The sequence below is a fragment of the Dissoconium aciculare genome, assembly GCF_010015565.1.
Source record: "Dissoconium aciculare CBS 342.82 unplaced genomic scaffold K489scaffold_5, whole genome shotgun sequence".
In the NCBI taxonomy this organism is placed as follows: Eukaryota; Fungi; Ascomycota; class Dothideomycetes; order Mycosphaerellales; family Dissoconiaceae; genus Dissoconium; species Dissoconium aciculare.
Genome location: NW_022984955.1, coordinates 400,899 through 423,339, shown reverse-complemented (window position 1 = coordinate 423,339; position 22,441 = coordinate 400,899). Strand labels below are relative to the sequence as shown.

General features: G+C 52.0%; 5 protein-coding genes across 5 annotated transcripts; 2 read left to right on the top strand and 3 right to left on the bottom strand.

The window, feature by feature from the left end:
* Window positions 1-1,695: 1,695 nt before the first annotated feature.
* Window positions 1,696-4,051, bottom strand: K489DRAFT_194942 (putative ABC transporter). The gene is made up of 2 exons (XM_033599558.1): window positions 3,618-4,051; window positions 1,696-3,556 (listed from the first exon to the last, which is right to left on the bottom strand). The coding sequence occupies exons 1-2, from the start codon at window positions 3,803-3,805 to the stop codon at window positions 1,864-1,866; spliced, it is 1,881 nt and encodes a 626-aa protein (XP_033460423.1). The 5' UTR covers window positions 3,806-4,051; the 3' UTR covers window positions 1,696-1,863.
* K489DRAFT_194939 (uncharacterized protein) lies at window positions 3,613-4,757 on the bottom strand. Its single transcript, XM_033599557.1, has one exon. It carries the CDS (start codon window positions 4,615-4,617, stop codon window positions 3,784-3,786), a length of 834 nt encoding a protein of 277 aa, XP_033460422.1. The 5' UTR covers window positions 4,618-4,757; the 3' UTR covers window positions 3,613-3,783.
* A 5,162-nt stretch (window positions 4,758-9,919) lies between these two features.
* On the top strand, window positions 9,920-11,911 carry K489DRAFT_317806 (PLP-dependent transferase; the record flags this gene model as incomplete). The annotated part of the gene is made up of 3 exons (XM_033601265.1): window positions 9,920-10,006; window positions 10,088-10,542; window positions 10,603-11,911. The coding sequence occupies 3 exons, from the start codon at window positions 9,920-9,922 to the stop codon at window positions 11,909-11,911; spliced, it is 1,851 nt and encodes a 616-aa protein (XP_033460421.1).
* A 3,806-nt stretch (window positions 11,912-15,717) lies between these two features.
* On the bottom strand, window positions 15,718-17,744 carry K489DRAFT_318268 (phosphoglycerate mutase-like protein; the record flags this gene model as incomplete). The annotated part of the gene is made up of 7 exons (XM_033601299.1): window positions 15,718-15,808; window positions 15,870-17,048; window positions 17,105-17,166; window positions 17,221-17,308; window positions 17,365-17,480; window positions 17,534-17,586; window positions 17,639-17,744. 7 exons carry the CDS (start codon window positions 17,742-17,744, stop codon window positions 15,718-15,720), a joined length of 1,695 nt encoding a protein of 564 aa, XP_033460420.1.
* A 920-nt stretch (window positions 17,745-18,664) lies between these two features.
* Window positions 18,665-22,402, top strand: K489DRAFT_379374 (ARM repeat-containing protein). The gene is made up of 2 exons (XM_033604628.1): window positions 18,665-21,157; window positions 21,340-22,402. The coding sequence occupies exons 1-2, from the start codon at window positions 18,774-18,776 to the stop codon at window positions 22,271-22,273; spliced, it is 3,318 nt and encodes a 1,105-aa protein (XP_033460419.1). The 5' UTR covers window positions 18,665-18,773; the 3' UTR covers window positions 22,274-22,402.
* Window positions 22,403-22,441: the final 39 nt, after the last annotated feature.

The following is a 22,441-nucleotide window of genomic DNA, read 5'->3' as shown; positions in this document are numbered from 1 at the left end:
TCAGTGACTTCGCGTTGCATAAGCTAGAGTTTCCTCTGTTATGATTTTGATGAAAACTAATTTTCTGATTGGTGGCGATATCGTGTGTTGGAATTCCACCACGGTTCATGGTCCGGATGACATTTCCCTCCCAGCTTGCTGTCGGACGGGCGAAATCCGAACCTCGGGACTGGAAGCACACACGACGGGGCGGAACAGGCCCCGGTTCGCAGTTGCTCTGTTCGGTCTCTCTCGGTGATCATACTCGAATTAAGGTGGTTGGTACCTGCATACGTCTGGACCGCCGCCTGCATCTCCATTTGTCGTTCACGATAGAATGCTGTACATAGTGATTACTCCGCCTGATGCTGGAGGACTGTGCTCCTGAAAGAGAGCCAGTCTCTCGATCTGTGCAATGCACACGATTTGTACATGACGTGACTTGTCTCTCCGCTGCCTCGGTGGCCGTCGTTTTTTGGCCTTCACACAGCTATGTGGGAGAAAGTCTGGATGCCTGTTTCAACGCTCGGCCGTCAATCGTAATCGCAGCCGTTGAGGTTTCATCAAAGCTAATCAGTCATGACAGGATAAGGTTTTGGCGTAGGGTAGTCCCCTTCCCCAGTCGAGGGGGGCGAATCTGGGTCTCGCTCACGGTCCGAACTATCACCCTCGTTCCTGGCACTGTGCTGTATACACCCCGAAATGCGAAATTTGTACCTATCAAAATTGACATTATGAACGATGAGATGAGATGATCGAAATCTCGCCAGGGCAGCGGTCGTGTAAATGGGAATATCGCTGCCATCGCACCATCCGAGATATACCTTGTCTGGTGATTGTATACCAGCACAGCGGGTCGTCCGAGCTTGTGGCGAAGGCGGTTGCTTCTTCTCTAGATGGACGCGTGTGCGCGTCTTGTTTTCCATCTGGGCCCATCAGAAGACCGGCTGCTGCGGCCAGTCCGTACCGTATCATGTCGTTCCTGGGTGCAATTGCACTATGTACGGATAGTGCTGTAGATTCGCTCCACTGTGACATTGCGATGTGTGTGTGTGGAGCAGCTGGCTGGCACGAGCAGCGAGCGATGCCCTCATCAGTACCAGAAAATTGGAATTTTGTTGGTCTACAGTATACACCAATAGACAACCCATTTGCGATGTGGCAAAAAGGACCCTCCTCATCCCCGGCTAAGGTTGCTTTTTGCGACTCATATGAGCTGTACTGTATGTTTCACATTGATGACGACGAATGTTCAGGGTCTACACATGGTTCAGATCGGTGGTAATACTGTTAGTGGTGGATCTTAGGTAGAGCAGTTTCGATGCTGATGGGGATATTTCCATTGTTTTGCGTTCGCTGTATGTATGTGGTCGACGACGTTTGTCACGTGGTTTGGGGATGGAGAACATGTGGAGGAAGGCTGTTGCATCTGCCCGTTGTTTGCCCTGCTTATATCGATAGATTAATTGGTTTCCAGGCATATTGGTCGATACGGATCGAGAAAGGCATCATCACATATCAAACAGATTTGGGGGATTGTTTGGATTGAAGAATGAATTGTTTTTGCCTTTGTTCGCCAGGGTCATGATGATAAGTAGTTAAAAGCCAACCAAGAAAAAGAGGAACACCCATCCTCGAACAGAGAGCCGCCCGAGCCCACACCTTTTCGTAGCGAATGACTCGTACCAATAAGCGGCGCGCCGAGTGAGTGATACGAAGTAGAAAGAAGAAGAAGAAATACACAGACATTGTTCCTCCGGTGGATACACACACAACTCAACGACACAGAGAACGACATACGCATGATTTCCCGTTTCCCATCACCGGCACGCGAGGAAAGCAAAAAAAAAGAAGATCAACAAGGCTGGTGGACGCATGCGTCCCCTAGGTCTTGCGGAGGTAGAGGGTCAACCAACCCAGGAATCGGTAGCCGACAATGATGCCGACCATGATGGCGACCCACTTGCCGGTCTCGCCGACCGAGTAGCCGTAATTTTCAAGCACAGCCTTGCCTTCAATCAGGCATTGGTCGGCAAGGGCGGACGGGTACATACACGAGCATTGACCTTGGACGGTCGGGCAGGTGAAGTTGCGGTAGCCAAACTCGTTGACCATCATGCCCTGGAAGACGTATGACTGGTAGTCGATGTAGTGGAAGACGTAGCGCCAGAAGGGGTTCAGGGTCTGCGGGGGTACGAGGAAACCACCCGTGCACATCCAGAGACCGTTGGCAAAGGCAGTACCAGCCAGAGCGACGACGAAAATCGGAATCAAAGAGCTGATCAGCACGACGAGTGACTCGGCAGCGATCAAGTCCAGGAAGAGCCACATGACCCAGGTGAAGAAAGCTTCAGCGGTGGGTCGGAAGTTGGACAACCAGTACGCAACGACGGAGAAGAGCATCGCGATGAGGAAGAGGTATGGAATACCGGTGATGAAGTTGGCGAGGATGAACGACGTCGGGCCGTAAAGACCGTTGGCACGCTCCTTGACGAACAGTGCACGATCTTCAAGGTAGGCGGGAATGTAGGCGACAGCCATGAAGGACATGAAAGCACCACCGAAGAAGATGGCGTTGATGAATGACTGGATGTTCTCCTGCTTGGGCTCAAGGCGAAGCCAGATGGTACCCATCATGACGGCAAGACCCATGTACATGGCGATACGGATACCGTAGGCGATGATGTCACGGTACGACTTGATGAAGGAGCGGTGGATAAGGGCGAGAGGAATGGCAAAGACACCAGCGCTCTCCTCCTTTTGCTCGGGGTTCATGTCGGTGTCCATCGAGTTTCGGGCCATCTCGTCGGTGAGCTCGTTGACGGTGATGTTCGCAAGGCGGGACTTGTGCCATGATGAGTGAACCATGTTAAGTTGCTGGTCGACTTCGCTGCGGTCGCGCGCAAAATCGGTGTTGACAAAGTCGATGATGAATTCGGCAGGGTTCATGTAAAGCGGAATGGGGAAACCGCAGGCATCGAAGTATGGCTGAACTTCAGAGACGGGACCGCTGTATGCGGTACCACCCTGAGACAATAACAGCAGCTTGTCGAACATGGCGAATGTGGAGGTTGAAGGCTGATGGATAGACGCAATCACAATGAGGTTGTGCTTCTTCGCGATGTCCTTGACGAAAGAGATGACCTCGAAAGAGGCAGCAGAGTCTAGACCGGATGTAGGCTCGTCGAGGAAGAGGAGCTTGGGGCTGGTGATCAGCTGCGCTGCGACACTAACACGGCGTTTCTGACCACCAGAGATACCCTTTCGGATGGGAGTACCGATCAAGTTGTTCGACTGGCCTTGCAGACCGAAAGCAGTGAGCAGAGCCTCGATACGCTGAATGCGCTCAAGCTTGCTGACTGAGCTGGGAAGCGAAAGGCGAGCGGCGAAGTTGAGAGTCTCACGGACTGTGAGCGAACCGACGAGCGCATCTTCCTGTTCGACGTAGGCGGAAATGCGACGGAAGGTCTTTGGGTTGGCGGCTGAACCGTTGATGTAAACGGCGGCCTTGACGTCGGCGTTTAAGGCCTGAGTGCGGTGCGCAAGAACGTTCAACAAGGTGGACTTTCCGGAACCGCTGCGAAAATGGTCAGCAATGCTGTATGCAGGCGCAATTCTATTGATTGTGTGAAACTTACGAAGGACCCATCAAGGCGAGAAGCTCGCCAGACTTGACCAATCCATTGATGTCGGAAAGAATAGTCTTGGGCTGTTGCGTCTGACGGTCCTTGACTGTGACTGTGACGCCCTTCCAGCCGAAGCTTCGGATATTTGTGTTGGTGAGCTGGGCGTAATCGCCACCGATCATCTTCTCAATGTCCGACATCCTGCTGTAGCTCCTGCGATCAGGTGCCTGGAGCTCTTGGGGGACGTGAGCCAGTTTGTATGTTGGCAGCTGTTGCACAACTGCAGGCGATGGCGTTTGGGGAGAGGGCGGTATATGCTCGAGTGAATGACTAGCTGTGGAAGAGACAACCGGTAGACCAGCAACCGGGATGTGTCAGGCGTGCAGCTTGGGAGTGTAATATATGTCGCAGATGATCCGGACGAGGTGAGAAGCAATTGAAACACGACTTTGCCACAGCGAATGTCACCGTCGCGCAAAGAGAAGTGTCGTGTTGATTGCTGACGGGCGGATTGAAGAGGACTTGAAAGAAATGGGTAAAGATTGGAAGTGAACCAGTATATGGGTGAAGGAAGAAGAAGAGGAAGAGGAAGAAGAAACGGTTGGGTCGGTGAAGCGGCACAGTTTGAGTTGGAGTGGTGGCGGAAGTGCTCTGGAGCATCAGCAGCGGAAGACAAAGACGGGTGTTGGTGGTTAAGGGCCAAAAAAGTTGGGGGGGATGCGATACGCGTGCGTGCGTGCGTGAGGGAATACAGGGACGTGAAAGACCCGACGGAGAGATAGTGTGAGAGAGCCCAAGTGCGCAAAGATAGGAGAACGATTTGAATTGGTGAATTGGTGAGTTGGTGAGTTGGTGAGTGAGTGCCCAGGTGGTGAGGGTCGTGAGAGGCAGCAGAGAGGGAGTGCAGAGCACGGAGAGAGGGGGGATTCAGCCCTGACACACCCTCTCCCATCCATTCTCTCTCCCTCACACACACACACACACACGTCCACTCATACAAATTCACACACATCTGGTGGTGAGGGTGTGGGGATCCACGGGTCTCTACTCGCGGGCGGTGGGTGACACCGTGAAAAAGACCGACGGTCGGGCGGACGGGAAGGGCTTGAAGCGGCTGGCGGGTAAGTACAAAGCTCTATACCCTAGCGGGGATAGCCCTGTGTGACTTATTCTTGGGCACAGATCTCAGGGAGGATCTTTACCATGCGGATGCTGTTAGAGCGAGCCACCTGGGCATGCAGCATGGTGTGAGAAGAAAAATGCAGAGAGGCGGAGTGGCGGAACACGTCGTATGTGCAGCATCTTGTGGGGCGATGCTGTAGGTACCATTGTGTGTATTGCTACAGTACGTCCGTATGTGCAGCATGGGAGAACAGAAGTCCCGTTTTTGGCATTCGTTCGGTATCATTCTAACATACGCGCTTTTGATGTTCATGGGTATCGCGAATCTGTTTGCCTACGGTCCTACAATGATAACGCGCTGTGTCGTGGTGCATAGCATTACTCCTGTCATCACTGTGACAGTGTTGAACGCGAAATACTGTATAGCACTGGGCGTATTCCTGTTAAGCCGCACCCAATCATTATACCTTGCACGATCTTACATGTCGCTTTTTACTTTCGTTCGACCCTCACACCCAGCATATGATCTGTTTGACCTTGTTGCGCAGCGGTCAACCGCGCGCATACCTAGGTAGTTTTCGTAACTGCTACGTAACAAAAAATCCCGTCTTCTGTTCTCTGTTGTTGAGATGCGAGAGCAAATCGTCGGGGTTGGAATCGCGACCGGGAGTAACCTTGTCAAGTGCTGCGAGGAGACGACGCTAGGCTCCGGATGCTCGTGGGCCAGACCGGCAGTAGTGCAGTGACATTCTCTTTTCACTGCATGTTTCGGGGGCTCAAAGGGCAAAACTGGCTGCAGTCGCGCAGCGCAGGGATTCTCCATGCTATGTTTCAGGTGGAGGGGCTGTAGAAAAAACAACGGATAGGCATCATCAGGAGCAGGTACAGGATACAAACCGACATTCACCGTCTGTTATGCGCGGCGGATCAACAGCTGTTCTCCGATCCGGTTCCCCGTCGCGTGCGGAGCACGCATGCATGCGAGAGCCATGTGATGAGCAAAGACTGCTGTCCAGAGGGTGAAAGACGGCGACAACGTTGACGACCGATCGCATCGCTGTTGGCTGCAACTGTCCGTCTTGTCGCAAAGATGCTCCCGATTCCACGTAATGACTCGACCGCTATTTCGCGCCGGGTTGGATCTTTTCCGACTGATCGTTTTCTGCAAGACGCCGACGTAGATCCCTGCAGTGAACACCGGAAATACCCTGCGCTACGCGCTTCTTGTAACAATAATTCTGGGGAAGCACTGGCGGATATCGCAATGCCAGGAGCCAACGGGCGGAGCGAGGAAATAGAACTTTCAGATCACTTAATCGGCGACTCGTCGGCGTCGTGGTGCATCTCTGTCACGGATGGACGCATACGAATCGCCCGTGCGACTATTGACAACCTCAGCCAGAGTGGCGCGCATTTAAATTTAGACGGTAGAATTCGTCTCCGCATTCCGAGGATGCCTGAAGACAACCTTGGAGGTTGCGAGATGGAACTGACCATGAATTTGTGAAAGCCATGGCGAGCTGAATCTGTCGTCTTGGCGAGACCGCAAATGTCCTCTGGAATGAAAAGTCAATTTGAATCTTCATCACTATTGAATTGAAAAAGTGATAGTTCCTCTGCTATTGAATGCCATGGGCGCGTGGATTTGTGATTGGCGCTCGCTTGACCTTCTGGATCGGGTGTGATTGGTCGTGCTTGATATTGCGCTGGATCCCAATCACACCTGGTTGCACCTCCTTCTCAATCCTTCTTCTCCCCAAATGGAAGTTCCAGAGACGATTCAATTGGACTGTCCCATTTCGGGCAAGATACCGAGAGCGATGTACCTGTGATCGACCGTGCGTGCGTGAGTGTTGTGAACATGAATAGTCTCTCCGTACTCTTCGGTTCATGATAGACATGCTCCTCGTCACACGGGGAGATTGGTTCTAAGATCCAATCTGGAGTACCTTGGTTGAAGACAAGACCCATGTGGCAGCGTTATTCTTTCGAAGACCTTATGGATGTTCTACAGTAATATTATGTGATGAGGGCTGGATCGGCTCAACTGAAGGCGAGGTCACTGGTGCGCCACTCTTTACGTGCTCGTGCGCGCACTCATCATCTCGCGCGATAACCGTTGAGACGGGTGTAGCGGCGCGGCCAGACTGTTGTTCCCCACGGTGGAAACCACTTCCTTTGTTTTCACACACCACCTTCTAGATAGTCCAGTTTTCGGTCATGGTCGAGATAAATCTCGAGATGGCGAAGGTCTGTACAGCATTCGGCTCAGTGGGCCCGCAGCTGGTGACGATACTGATGACGAGGACGAGGACGAGGACGAGGACGGCGAGGATAATTGCCTGAGCGGCAACGACGAACAGACCACGGTGTATCTACAATACTCATCTCGGCTGTCTGTACAAGAGACGACGATTCGGAGATGTACGACTTGTGCCTTTGTTCTCCTGTCTGTCGCCGTCTACAGACAGTCACATAGAATCCATCTTTCAAGATGAAGTGTTAGTCCACTTGTAGCAGACGCCGCTTCGTTGGTCTGGATGTGCATCGTTGCACCGAGAATGTCTGCACATACTATAGAACAAATCGAACGTACGGGCTGGAGAACGAGGCGCAGAGCCCACTACGGGTACACACAGTGCTATGCACTCTTCAACCAGCGCCACTCTCCCCATTGTATTGCCAAGCTATTCACCACTGTGATGAGTTGACCACTCTGAGTCTTCATGACTCCCAAGGGTATGTCTTGGTTGTTGGAATGGGCGGCCACATGATGAAGAGCGCCGCCACCCGTGTAGTCTACCGAAGGGCGATGTGCTTCCGGACCAACAACAGACGCATCCCGATGTAATGCCTCGTGCCGATGAACCACCCAGAGGAGGATCTCCGTCACATTGGAATCACGATGCCGGCGCATGCTGGAGCAATCATACGCGCTGGGATTGATTTTTATGACGAGAATCAGCTCATATGCAGTGTACGATTCACGGATACGTGCATACTGTACTGCTGACATGATCGAATACAATGATTCACGTGGTCATACACAGATAAAAGAAGATGTCGTGTTTTTATTGCTTCCGCTTTACCGAGCCTCACGTCGACTCATCATTGTAGTGACCCACATCTGGTGTGATGCCAATGCGATGACCCGCTTTTGGTGATACATTGCGATCAATAGTGGCCACCGCCTTTTTTTTTTCCACAGGCGCCTGGATGGCTGCAGGCCTCACATCCTGGGGAACTCCGATGAGCATCTGCGAGGATGTCTATTCCCATCACTGTCATAAAAATAATGATACAGACATGGCTTCTTACAGTAGCCGACCAGACCGGATACGAGCAGTAGAGCAGCAGAGCGGTTGGCCGCGGCCAAGCACGTCTACTACTACTGTATAGGTTCACGGCGCGTTACTGCAGTGGTACGCCTGGGAAGGCGATTGAAGCCGAATTTTCTGCCCTCTATCCGGCGTGGTCCAGGGTGCAGCAACAACGCTGCTCCCTTGGCGCACAATTTTTACCACCTCCACGTCTGCTCACGCCTCCGAAGTGCGTTGAATGTCATCATTCCCTGCTCATTATCACTATCAATCACGACCTCCTCCCTTCATCAGAATCCCGCGCTGAAGCTCCTCATAGCCTGAAACTTGCAAGACAAGGATTCCCGCCAGGCTATCTCACAGCATTCCGCCATTCATCAGGCCCGCCCGTCCCAATCGGTCGCTGGCCGGAAGTCTATGCACTCCACTCCGTCCGGGCAGGCGAACATTGATTTAGTGGTTTCAAGACATCCGGGCAGCAGGCAAGCATGATTCCATCATATTTCGCCCACCCGATGCGCACGTACCCGCAGAGCTAATAGATCCACCTCAGGGGCACAGCCGTTTGATTCGTTTGGACTTATTGTGTGCGGGCAGGTGCACTAAACAAGGGCCACCACAAAAGTCTGCTCCCCTCCACCGTGGGCAGTTGCTTATGAAGGAAAACTGCCTAATGTGGGCAAATGCGATGCACGGATCGCATGGCCCTCACTCTCGTCTTGCAGCTCATTAGCCCTGTTCTGGCTTAGTCCCGTACGCCCATTTATTGCTCTTGTCGACGACGCGCTTTTCAAATTTAACAAGCCTATTGCTACAGGGCGGAGAGGTCGACTTGTGTCGATGGAGTCAACGGGGACTGGGTAGAATGAAACGAGCTGTCGTTCCCAGAGAGCGACGGCGACAATAGCGACGACGGCACTGGCGCACTCACTTCCCTGCCCACTCCCACTCCCACGGCCTTGGACATTGTCATCACCAGGAGTACTATAGTAGTAGTGGGACAAGGAAGAGGAGTAGTGGTGATAGTAGCTTCGTCGTCAAATGTAGCAATAGTGCTCGTTCACTCACACACACACACGCCACCCCTGGGAACCGCCCACACCCTCGTTTCCATCTCTCGGGTATCTGCTTGCGACTGGTATTGTAGTCGGCGATCACGTCGTATTCCTCTTGGCTCACACATTGTCTCCGCCCAGCAGCGGCGCCGTCCATGCCCATTCCCGTCGACCATCCATCATTCTGCACGCGTCCGCCCGTCCGCACTCCTCCAACATCCTACCTATCCATTTTCATCCCGTCGTTCGTTAGCGATCCAACCTTTCACCACAGTCGATCTGTGGTATCGGGTGCCTTCTCTTCTACTTGCGCTGCTCTTTGTTCATCACCATTCACGCTCATTAACCGGCTTGTTATTATATCACCTTGGGATCCGTCGGCTGGAACCCCATCCACATCCGGAACCGGCTCAATTTCAAACAAGAAATAGCACTTCACCAACTTGCATTCGCTCCACCGGCTCCTTAGGGACACCTCTAGCTTCTCCCTTGGATCATGAGATTGTAATTAAGACAGGACCCAATGCAGACCTCAACTTCCACAGACGCCTACGGCCTCTTCCAAGGCATGGACATATCACCGCAGATCCTCGAGGCCGTACAGAAAATGGACACGGATCAGCCTCCACGACGTATGAAATCATCCAACTCCCTTCGCAAACAAACACCGCGAAGGACGCCTCGCTACCCTGGCCACCTAACGACCACCGCAAACTCGTCGGCAGAAGATGTATCGACGACGAGCGACTCAGACCGCGATCATGATTATCAGACAGATTTCACAACACCGGCGACGTCCGACATCTATCCGGAGGACATGCAACCCGATGATGTAGAGGACTTCCGAGATCGCGAGTACCCTCAGCTCAAGGGCAAGACCTACATGGACCACGGAGGGACCACGGTATGTTGCTTGGTTTTCTATTCGTTGGGCGGTCGGTATCAGCGTTGACTCAGCGACTAACATGTCTTGTGCGTATCGTAGCTTTATGCCAAGTCTCTTGTCGAGGAGTTCTCTGCCGACTTGATAGCGAACCTCTACGGCAACCCACATTCAGCATCGACTCCATCAGCGATTGCCGGACACAGGATCGACGCTATTCGAGAGCGCACTCTTCGTTTCTTCAACGCCGATCCCGCCGACTTCGACCTCATCTTCACCGCCAACGCCACCGCTTCCATCAAATTGGTCATCGACTGCTTCAAAGACCATGCCGCCACGAGTAACACACCCGTCTGGTACGGGTATCACCGTGACGCGCACACGTCGTTGGTAGGAGTTCGAGAAGCGACCAAGATGCATCGATGCTTTACAAGCGATGAAGAGGTGGACGTGTGGATCAACAGCGGAGGTTTGGGCGGTCCTCGAGCGCGACAAATCGGCCTTTTCGCGTACCCTGGACAGTCGAACATGACAGGAAGGAGACTTCCTCTGAGCTGGTGAGCATCTTGCTAGCAAATGATGTGACACCTGTATGCGCATACTGACAAATCAATCAGGCCTGGTCGGATTCGCAAATCGTTCCACAAAGCCGTGACGTACACACTTCTAGATGCTGCCGCTCTTGCGACAACCTGCCCGCTTGACCTGTCCGACCCGGCGACAGCGCCGGACTTTGTCGCACTTTCATTCTACAAAATCTTCGGATTTCCCAACATTGGTGCGCTGATCGTGCGCAAGGATTCAGCACATGTGCTAGAGAGCCGCAAGTATTTCGGTGGAGGTACCGTGGAGATGGTCATCTCCATAAACGACACATGGCACGCCAAGAAGGATACTTCACTGCACGATCGCCTCGAAGATGGCACTCTGCCATTCCATTCGATTTTCGCGCTGGACCACGCAATGAACGTCCACGAGCGACTCTACGGCCCGAATCCTATGAAGTTCATTTCCCATCACACCGCACAGCTCGGCAAACAACTATACGACAGCTTGACGGGGCTCTACCACGTCAATGGATTGCCTTTATGTCGGATCTATAAGGACGATGCTGCGGTTTACGGTGACCCAACAATGCAAGGTGCTACCATTGCTTTCAACGTGCAGAAATCGGACGGCACTTTGATCGGCTTTGAGGAGGTCGAGGAGGCCGCCGACCACAGACACATCTATGTTCGAAGCGGTTCCCTGTGTAACCCTGGAGGTGTCGCGACATATCTCGGATGGTCTCCGGCCGAGATGAAAGCCGCCTATGCATCCGGTCATCGTTGCTCACATCCGACACAGATCATGCTGGGCAAAGCCACGGGTGTGGTCCGCGTTAGCCTGGGTGCCATGAGCACCGCTGGCGACGTTCAGACTCTTATCCGCTTCCTTGAGGAGACTTACGTCGAGACCAGCATTCCTCGTCTTGCCCGATCCTCCTCCCTGCCCATGCTCAACACCTCCGCTGGCGTGATCGCGACCTACCAAAGCCGGCAAGCCACCACAGCGCTACCCCTCAGTAGTGAAAGCAGCGTCGACCTCAACGGCTCCCATCGATTATGGGAGTCGAGTGAGGCTCCTGCCATGCCCGCGATGTCTCCGACTCTTGAAGCGGACAAGATCCGTGCCTTCATACCCGCTGACTACGTCAAGCGGAGGAAACCTTGGGAGGAGGAGATGCGTAAACAATCCACCACCTTCAACCATGGCATCCCCGGCGAGTTGAAGATGCGCGAAGGAGAGGATGGTGGCAGTGTGTCCAAGGCTTCAACACCAAGCTTCCGAGCCAGGAAATTCGGACGCAGCGTTGTCAATCTCCTCAAGTCAAACCGCTCAAATGTCAACATCAACTTTGCGGATCAGAGGTACGAAATCCAGTGAGAGTCTTTCTGATCCAACCTGCTCGATACCTTATCCTCTTATCTCTTTCGGGAAGCGTCCGTCTCACTTGCTGTTGTTCCCGTCCTTCGCTCAAACATTTTATGCTGACAATATTGTGTTTCAGCCCTCAAGAACCAATGCCACCTCCACCGTCATCGTCGTACGCGGAGACCAAATCACAATCCTCATCAAAACGAAGCCTCGAGCGAAGTAATTTCAAGAACAATCTCAACTCTCTGGGATTATGATCGACATTCCTCGAGCGTGAGACCTCATGAGGCTTTCGTGCCTCTTTAGTCGACTGGTCTCCCATTACGCATGCATCCTTCTGTCACGGCCATCTCAAAAACATGGATTTTCCCTTTCTGCATCTCCTCGGCAATTTCTTCACTTCATTTTATCGTTCCACCGGAGAGCGATCAGCGTTTGCGTTTCAAATTCTTTTTTCTTACACTTCGCACCCTTTTCAGCGATCGTCTTTGGCTTTATTCCCTTGTGTTTATCGGCTCTCTTCCCTTTTCGCACGATTATGCCGTCAGTCTCTACAATGGAGAGTTGACACAGGGGCTCTATCAGTCTATTGGCTACATCCATGGACTTTTTGGATATCTCCGTCTCAGGTCCAATACCTTTCTCTTACGACGCTTCTATGGGAGCGAGATCTCCATCGACCTTTTGGTTATTTCAAATTGATGAAGCGATATAATCGCCCCTCATCTCTGCCTTTCCCCTGTCTTAAATTTTACAATGTACACAGCACACAAAACTCTTCTCGCCGAGTGCGGTCTGGACGACGGTACCTGTCGGAATTGTATGTAACATAAAAAGATCAATCACTACATTGGCGTCTTATGACTTCAAACCTATTCTCTGTCTCCGCCGCAGCTCATTGACGTCTGCTGTCTTCAAGCTTGCCATCTACTCTTCATCACGATCCACTACATATCTTTGCTTAGTTCGCTAGAGCATCCTCAACGCCGAACACAATCCCTCGCCTGTCCTCTCCCTTCACATGCTCCGCGACAATTCGATCCTCCACCGCAGCAGCAGCAACGGTACAACATGACGACGCTCGGTGCAACATCATCACACCCAGCGCACAATTCTTGGACAACTCCGCTCAACAAAACAAGCAATCCTCCCAGAGCGCAACCCGCACCATCCTTGTTCTCTCCCTGTCGTACCACAATCACACACAATCAGCGCGCGCTGCAACCTCTCGTGTCACCGCTGTGTCCCTTTCCTGCTGCCACCACTCGAGTCAATCCTATCAGTCCAACCCTCTCACAGCGCGAGACGTAGTGACAGTGACAAGATGTCGCGAAAGAAATCCTCTTTTTTCGTCATCATAGATCATCTCCTCGACCGCCGATGCGCCATGACACTTCCCGGAACCAAACACAGACATCACACCGATGCCATCGATCATTGTCGATGTTCGACCCAGTCGGCCTACCTGCATATCTCCTCCTACATGGCCCCGTAACGTATCAAGATCCGATGATCTCATTTTTCAAACACAATCGTGGCCAAAAAGGCTCTCTATATCGGGAATTGGACTCCGATCTCTGCATTTTCGGATGACGATGGCCTTTGAGTCTAGAATTTCTGCTGCTTACATGGGCAGATGGGAGACCCTCTTTGGCCGTGTGTGCGGCATTGGCACACACTTTTCTGTGAGAGCTTTGTGCGAGGCACCTCCTATGATCCTCACAATCATCCTTGATCGCTGTCACGGACTTTTGTGCAACAGCTGGAGAGGAATCGATAGTGTCTGCATGTATATGTTCATGTGTACAGTCGTGCATGAATTTCGCGCGCGCGAGAGCAGAGAGAGAGAGAGGGAAGTGAGAGATCTGTGATCGATCGCATTCCCCTTCTCCTTCTTTTCTTGCTCTTATCCTCCTCATCTCCGCATTAGCCAATCTGGTCCTCAGGCGGCACTCATTATCGTCTCGGCCGGCAAGAAAGGCCCCTGAATTGCTTCGATTCGATGCGGTCCTTTCCCCACGGGCAAGATCACAAAAGTAGTACAGTTATTCACATGCCATAACCACCACAGACAACACAACCGAGATGGAAGAATTTCTCCCCTTTCGTTTCCCTTTTATCCCCACTCGCGTCACCGCATCGGGAGGTCAAACTATGCCGCTTCTACGCTGACGAGACTCGTGCGTGTAGTCCTTGTTTGTGTCTGCCCGCCACCATCGGCTCCACTTCATCACGGCCGTGCCGAGGGGAAAGAGAAAACAAAGATTTTATTTCGCTCTTGCTTTTTGTTGGTGGTTGGGAGTGTGGTGTGTAGGACCGTCGGCCCGAGTTCATGCAGGCATCCGGATCTCGCTGTATCTCGTTTCTCGGCTGATCGGGATATTCTTTTCCTCTGCCATTGCGATTTATTTTGCACGTGCTTTGTGGTACGTGACAAGCCGTCTTCGGGCGCGGAGATGCTCGCTCTTTGATTATTTCTCCTGCGAAAATACGAAGGAAATTCTGAAGGAAATTCGAAGGTAGAAATTTACCCTTTGAGCTGCTTGTTGACCGGCACAACTAGAGGTCGCCACTCCTCGTGGAGAGACAGATTCTCTCGGCACTATGAGCGGTGACGCAGCCGAGCAAGTCCTCGCTGCTATCCCACTCATCCTCCCCGGTCACAGCGGTGCTATCAGTCAGAAGCTGTCAACCTGCCAGAATCCTCAATGCGACTACCCGTCAGTTCTTGAAATATGCAGTGTTCGAGCTCGGCCATTGATTGCCCACCATTCCTCCTAGTCGCCGCCGCCGCTTCTGCTGCACGGTGATGAAAGTAGTGCAAGGAATAACAAGGGAAAAAGCGTTGAGGGTGTACGCTGCTAGTGAATACAGACAGTTGACAAGTGTTAGTACGATCACATCATTGCAGAAGAAGGGGGATGAAGGGTGCATCGGTGGTTGTTTGGCACTGATCTTGACCTTGTCGAGTTCTGTCCGTTGATAGAGAGGCTTCGCGGTTCGGCTCGGCTTTGTTTGGGTCATGGACAGCCTTTGCTATGTCTAGTTTTTCTTTCGTATGCTGTGTCAGTGCCATTGAATGCGAGCGCTTCGGCTTTCTCCGAGAGTTGAGGGATAATATTCATATGCGAAAGTATATGTTGAGGCGGTCAACGGTTTCTTGCCCCAAAGAAAGAATGCTGTGCTCGTGAAGAATTGACTTGAGTGATGTCTACGTCTAAAGTCACAAAGTCATTCGATGACAATGTGTTTTGGGAAGCTTGTGGGGGTGTTGATTGAGTGGCAACCATACCTTAATAGTATGCCTGACATATGCCTGGCTGTTGCTCGAGTGCCATAAAGATATACCGGTCAACCAGAACTGCAATCACTGTTCATATCTTGGTGTTTGCAGTCAAAGGTGAAGTCGTAGCTGTTCAATATTCGTGAAGTTCTGCTGCAAGTCTGTCACATCTCTGGAAGGAATTGTGAGCTGAGTGCTTTCGTCATCGCTCAGTCGATGTCCTGTGAGCCGAAAACGTCGCCCTGTCCCGAATCATGGAGACATGGCAGCAATTCGACGCAGTGATATCCAGTCTAGTGAATGTCTTTGAAGGAGGCTATTCAACATATGCATGCTTCGCGATTGTACTTTGCTGAAGAGATAGGAAGACGTGAAATGTTCACGAATAAGTTCCCGTTCGTCAATGAAGCTATCACGTTATTTTGTTGTACCTCTATCGTCTCTCGTTATATTCCAACAGCCTTTGAGTTGTTGTTGCGATGTGTAGGATGGCAAACTTGCCCTTTAGAGATCAACGAAACTGTCTGGTAGATTACAAGCTCTCAATGTATTCAGCAGTCAGACGGCCTGGGTTGACAATAATGCCTCCCGTGCTGTTGTTGATCGTTCCATCGTAGTCGTTACTGTGAAACCACATTAGTCATCTCCTAAGCCGCACTTGGGAGGCCAATGATGCTAACTTACGTGTTATATGGGTTGTTGATAGTGTAGTTCGCAAAGCAGGCAAAATCGTAGTTTGCCAGCTTCATCGACTTATAGTTACTCTGCAAGAACCCCTCAAGACTGCAGAGACCGTCGGTACGACCATTGCATTCTCCCGTTCGAATCGTGTTCAGCGGAACGATACCGTTGTTCACTCGGAGACGGACAAACTTGTTCGTGGCGTTCGCGGCATTGTACCCATATTGTCCTGGGTAGTACTGAGTGCGGCGGGAATGCTGAGCGACCGGGTTGGCGCTGTTGCAGCCAATGACTTCGGTTATCAACCGACCAGCGAAGGGTGTGATATGCGAGAGAATGAAGTGTCGTTTAGGGTTCGGTGGAAATGTCTTCAGATCAGGGTGCTCACGGAAGTAGTCGACGGACATGGATGTCAAGACAGAGACGATGATGTCGTCGTGTGTGAAATCAGCGTAAAATGGTCGGCCCAAGGGGAAGTCACGTGAGTTGTTCGTGATCGTGCTGTTGACAGAGCTGTTGCTGCTGTTGATGTATTGTCCAGTAAGTCGCGCAATGAGCTCTTGTTGATAGCCAAGACCTTGTGATCTCCCAGTCGGATTGCCAAATCCGTAGTCATAATAGTAGATTGCGTCGAGGCTTTGCTCGAACCCGGCCCATTCATCCTCGGTGAATAGTCCACAAAAGTCACTGGAGCCGATGTAGCCGTTCTCGTAGGCACAGATGGATTGCATTGCGTATGTGTCGTTGTCGTTGAACTTGAAACCGGACGGTACGTAGCTGTTCACACGGGCCGTGGCATTCTTAACGTATAGAGGCACCCACTGGAGGAACATATCCTCGTCGCCAATGTAGCCAGGTACATCGAGATAGTTGGTGAAGCACGAATCGTAGGATGCGAGGGTATTGTTCTCAGTGCCACCCTCTGGAATGATAACGACATCGAAGAGACTACCGTTCGTGAAGCCATTGGAAGTGGTGCTCTTCGTGAACGGGGCCAGAGTTGGGCTTGGGTTCTTTTGGAAGGAAGGACCGAAGAAACCAAGTGCCCATGAGATTTGCGAGTTCCAGATTCTTGATTGCCCGGTCGTCCTGATTACTGGCTTTGAGCGAAAAGTTCCGTTTTGGTAGGTAGCATTGTATGCCACTTGTCCCACAGTAGCGTTGTAAAGGATACGACCGTATCTTGTCGGAGGAATCAGTCGTGGCCTTTCACGTATACTCCCATGGTTTGTCCTCACCTGTTCCAGAACGAAACTCCAGAAGCAAACTCGGTCTGGGCGCCGAGACCTGTCAAGTAGCTCTGAATGCGCCAAGTCAGTTGCATATACACGTTAATGCACCGTAAAGATCCTACCTCGCCCATCTGATAGCGATAAGTGTTCAAGAAAGCCAGGGGCCCGGTGAATCGAGCGTTGGGATTGGCAGTGGTGAAGTTTAGAACCCTTTGTTGCTGTCAGTCAACATGGCTAGAGTGGTGAGGCGTTACTAAACAGCTGACTTGGCCGCGAATCGCTCGTCATTAGCACCGTCGTCGAAGCCTCCTGTAGGAAAGCGTTGGGCGTGACGTTGCAGGGTGTGCGCCTGTTCAATCTGGCAGCCATCTGGCAAGCCAATCTAAACTCTCGTTATCGTCTGCATCATCGAGTGGTCCAAGGAGAGAAACACACATCGTCGACACCAAAGTAGTCGTCCGCGTTATCACGGTAGGGCGATATTTGACCTTGTTCGAAGTTAGACATTGCGTTCGGCTCTTGTAGATATCATGATCATACCCCAGTATTGCGAGATGACATTAATGTCGTTGATGAGAGTCTGACTAGCAGCCGCATGGGTCTGGCAGGCCAGAGCTGCAACTCCTACTGCGGTTGAAGCACGCATCGCAAATGACTGTGATCGTGGGAAATGCCGCGCGAGAGGGCAGATGGAGATAAGCTTTTTAGTATATATGCCAAGTACTACGGCGGCTCTGGTTGCTTATATATGCGCGCTCATCAGTAGATTACGCGGCCAATGGCTTCCGAGAATGACATTGTTGCAGTGCAAAGCGAATGGAACTGCGCCAAAAGGAAAGCGAGGTGCATCAAGTGCTCAACAAGAATCCACCGAAACTGCGAGCGTCACAGCACGTGTTGGTCGTGAAGCGCAGAACAATAGACCGTGCATGAGTTTCGTCGGAGGGCTCTAACCAAAGTCTTTCTAGTCATGATCCATCTCGTCAAGCCCATGGCAAGCCACACGGCACGTTTGTGCTCCCAGGCTGTTCCCATGGCCGACACATGGGTGGAAGATACGGATAATCGTGACGATATTGAACATTTGCAATGCCGACCTCCCGGCGCGACACTGTGCAAGCCTGGTTACTATCGTCCGGACTCGGAGTAGATCCCAGATCTCAGACTGGTGGTATGTTTCTGACCAGATTTAGACCCGACCAGATCTGGACCTGGGTGTTATTCGTACCATATAGCCATGTCATTTGTTATCACTGTATCATTAGGACTGCCGTGTCGACAACTCCAAGTGCTTAAAGCATACTGCAGGGCGTGTTAACGCAAAATCATCTGACGTTTTGGGCCACCAGCGTGACGTCAATTGTGCCGAGAGCTTCAATGCTCACAATTGTCCTCGAGTCTGGATTTTGTCCTGGACACCTGCAGCTACTGTCCAGTGTACCCAAAGCTTGCCTCAGGCATCAAAAGCCCGAGGAGAGCTCCGACAGACCCTCCGCTACGCCATATTCGGATTGGGTTCCTAGAAATTTCTTGTCACTACCCAAGACTATCTCTTCTCGCTTTCGACCAAACTCTTCTCACATTCACGGCCTTTTCCTTTTCTTTCTATTCAACCTTCTTGTTCATTGATTGATTTTTCTTGAGATACCCCTGTTTTGTTGCTCTTCCGCCCATCATGGACGAAGCAGAGTTCATTGGCCTCTTGCAGGCTCTTCTTGAGCCTGACACTCAGAAAGTCAAGACCGCTACCGGTCAGCTCAACAAGACTTACTACACTTCTCCCGCCTCAGTGACGGCCCTTATTCACATCATTGTTTCACATCCTGATCCGCAGCTCCGGCAGCTTGCATCGGTCGAGGCCCGGAAATTGGTCATTAAGCACTGGCAGGCTGTTGACGATGCACAGAAGCCTGAGCTTCGACAGCAACTCCTCAAGAGCACGATCGATGAGGACAAGCCCCTCCCGAGACACAGCAAGGCACGCGTCATTGCAGCCATTGCAAGTATTGACATGGAGGATGGTCAGTGGGCAGACCTTCCCGGTATTCTCGAGCAGGCTGCCACCAGCACAACCGCCCACCACCGGGAGGTTGGCACTTACATACTTTTCACTCTCCTTGAAACCATGCCGGACATGTTCCAGGAGAGCATGGGCAAGATGCTCACTCTTTTCAATCGCACCATCCAGGACCAAGAGTCGGTTGAGGTCAGAATCAACACCATGTTGGCTCTCGCCGAGCTAGCTATGGTTCTAGACCCCGCGGAGGATGCAGCTGCTTTGAAGAGCTTCCAAGATACTGTGCCGTTCATGGTCAAGGTGCTCGAGCACGCCATTGCCGAGGACGACGACGAGCACAGCACACAAGCTTTTGATGTTTTCAACAAGCTGCTTGCATTCGATGCTGCTCTGCTGAACAACCATTTTGGTGACCTGATTCAGTTCTTCTTGCAGGTAGCTGCTAAGACTGACATCGATGATGACAACCGATCCCAAGCTCTCAGCTTCTTGATGCAAGCGGTGCGCTTCCGCAAGCTCAAGGTTCAAAGCCTGAAGGTCGGTGAGCAGATCACCAAGGTATGCATTCAGATCGCTACAGAGCTTGACGAGGTACCTTCCGAAGAGGACGATATCTCTCCAGCTCGTTCCGCTCTTGGATTGCTCGACATCCTCAGTGAATTCCTTCCACCTAGCCAAGTCGCTGTTCCCTTGCTCAAAGCCATCGGGCCTTATGTGCAGGACACTCGCCCTGAATACCGCCGAGCTGGAATCCTCGCGCTGGGTATGTGTGTTGAGGGCTCGCCCGACTTTATTGCTACTCAACTTTCCGAGATTCTTCCTCTCGTGTTGCACCTCCTCGAAGACCAGGCCACCAGCGTACGGAGCGCCGCTCTCAATGCTGTTTCACGTCTCGCAGAAGACCTTGCCGAGGAAATGGGCCGAGAACATGCTCGACTCATCCCTGCGATGATCAAGAATTTCGATCTGGCTCTTCAGGGTATGCAGACTACTCAGGCAGAATCAAAAGAGCACTCTTTGCAAACCCACATCGTCAAGGCTAGTGCCATGGCTGTGGATTCTCTTATTGAGGGTCTGGACCCCAAAGACGCTGCGCTATATGTCAATGAACTTGTGCCACGCTTCAGCGCTCTCATCAACCACGAGGACCACAAGGTACAAATGGCTGCTGTCAGCGCTATTGGAAGCATTGCTAGCGCTTCAGAGGACGCCTTCCAACCTTACTTCGAGGGAACTATGCAAGCACTCGGTCAATACATCTCCATCAAAGACTCCGAAGACCAACTCGAGGTCCGCAGCATGGTCATCGACTCGCTCGGCAAGGTCGCCAGCGCAGTTGGTGCTTCGAACTTTGAGCCCTTCGTCAACCCATTGATGGCTGCCAGCTTCGAAGGTCTCAGACTCGACAACCAAAGACTCAAAGAGACAAGCTTCATCTTGTGGAGCACACTGGCCAAGGTCTACGAGGAGAACTTTGAACCTTTCCTTGCTGACACGGTCAAGTCTCTCTTCGAATGCCTGGACCAGGAGGAGACCGACACGGACCTCGGTGTCGAGGCCTCGGATCTGATTGGCCAAGAAGTCACTATTGCTGGCAAGAAGATCAAGGTTGCAGGCGCGAACGGCGTCAGCGAGGAAGACAGCGAGAAGGAGATTATGGAGGCTCTCATGAACGCCGAGGAGGATGACGACGACTGGGATGATCTCGGTGCTGTCACCGCCGTTGCCTTGGAAAAGGAGATCGCCATTGAAGTCATGGGTGATGTCCTCACACACACCAAGGGCAAATTCCTGCCGTACATGGAGAGGGCCATTGAGCTTTCTGTTCCATTGCTAGACCACTCTTTTGAGGGTGTTCGCAAGAGTGCCGTCAGCACGCTCTGGCGCGCCTATGCATGCCTGTGGGGACTGGCCGAGGACAACGGCATGGCCAAATTCCAGCCTGGTCTTCCCCTGAAGGTTCAGCCTACTGCTGACCTTGCGAAGCTCGGCGACCTTGTCATGCGAGGCACCCTCGCTTTGTGGGAAGAGGAAGTTGACCGGTAAGTCATGCTTTTTTCCCTACTCACCTTGTTGATGAAAAGATGAATATCTACTTCCCAGCTCACTCAGATGCTACGGCAAGTGCTGTGATTATGTAGAGGCTGTTTCTGATCATCCCCAAATATCCCTTGTTATACATCATGCTTGATTCCGGGTTCACATCGCTGACTTTTGTCATCAGGGCCACCGTTACTGAAGTGCACCGCAATCTTGCGGCCACACTGAAGCTTTGCGGCCCGGCAGTCCTTGTCCCCGCACAGGGTTCGACGAACTCCACGCCACTGGAGCAGATCACCGCGTTGGTCATTTTGTTGCTTAAGCGACAACACCCTTGCCAAAGAGACGACGACGAAGACGATGAGTTGCCTCAGGAGGAGACCGCCGAATACGACTGGCTTGTCATCGAGACTGCGCTTGAGGTCCTTGCTGGCCTCGGTACCGCGCTGGGCGAGCAGTCTGGCGAGCTCTGGAAGATCTTCGAGACCCCCATCTTCAAGTTCTGCTCTTCTCAAGAGCGATTCGAGCGTTCTGCTGCTGTTGGCACTATGGCAGATTGCATTGAATCCATGGGTGGTGCTTGCACAGAATACACTCCCAAGATGATGCGCACACTTCTCAAGCGCCTGAGCGACGAGGACCCGGAGACTAAGAGCAATGCTGCTTTCGGTACAGGTTTACTTTGCTTGAACAGCAACGACGCCAAAGAAGTCCTCGGCAATTACAACACGATTCTTGGGAAGCTCGAGCCACTGCTCCAACCTTCATCTTCCACAGGCAACAACAGCGACGCAGAGGCACAAGCTCGTCTCCTTGACAATGCTGCTGGTTGTCTTGCTCGTATGATTCAAAAGTCTCCGCAGAACGTGCCTCTTGCGGAAGTTCTGCCACGACTTGTGGAGATCCTGCCGCTCAAGGAAGACTTCCGTGAGAACGAGCCAGTCTTCGAGATGATTGTGGCCCTCTACCAAGCCGAGAACTCTGTCATCCAAGGCCTGACCGGACAACTTCTCCCAGTATTCGAGAAGGTCTTGAGCCCACCAGAGGAGCAGCTCAGCGACGGCACTAAGGCCAAGGTGACCGAGCTCGTCAAGTACATCCAGAGCAAGCAGGGTTGAGCAGGATGATGATGACCAAAATAAAAGCTACTTTTACAGAAAACATTGACGATGAAAAATCGACGAATGCATGAACGCCAAAAAGGCAGATTATGATGAGATGGCATTGAAGGAAGGACAGAACTAGATAGAAAGTAGAGACATTATTGCTATGTCGATCGGACGCGA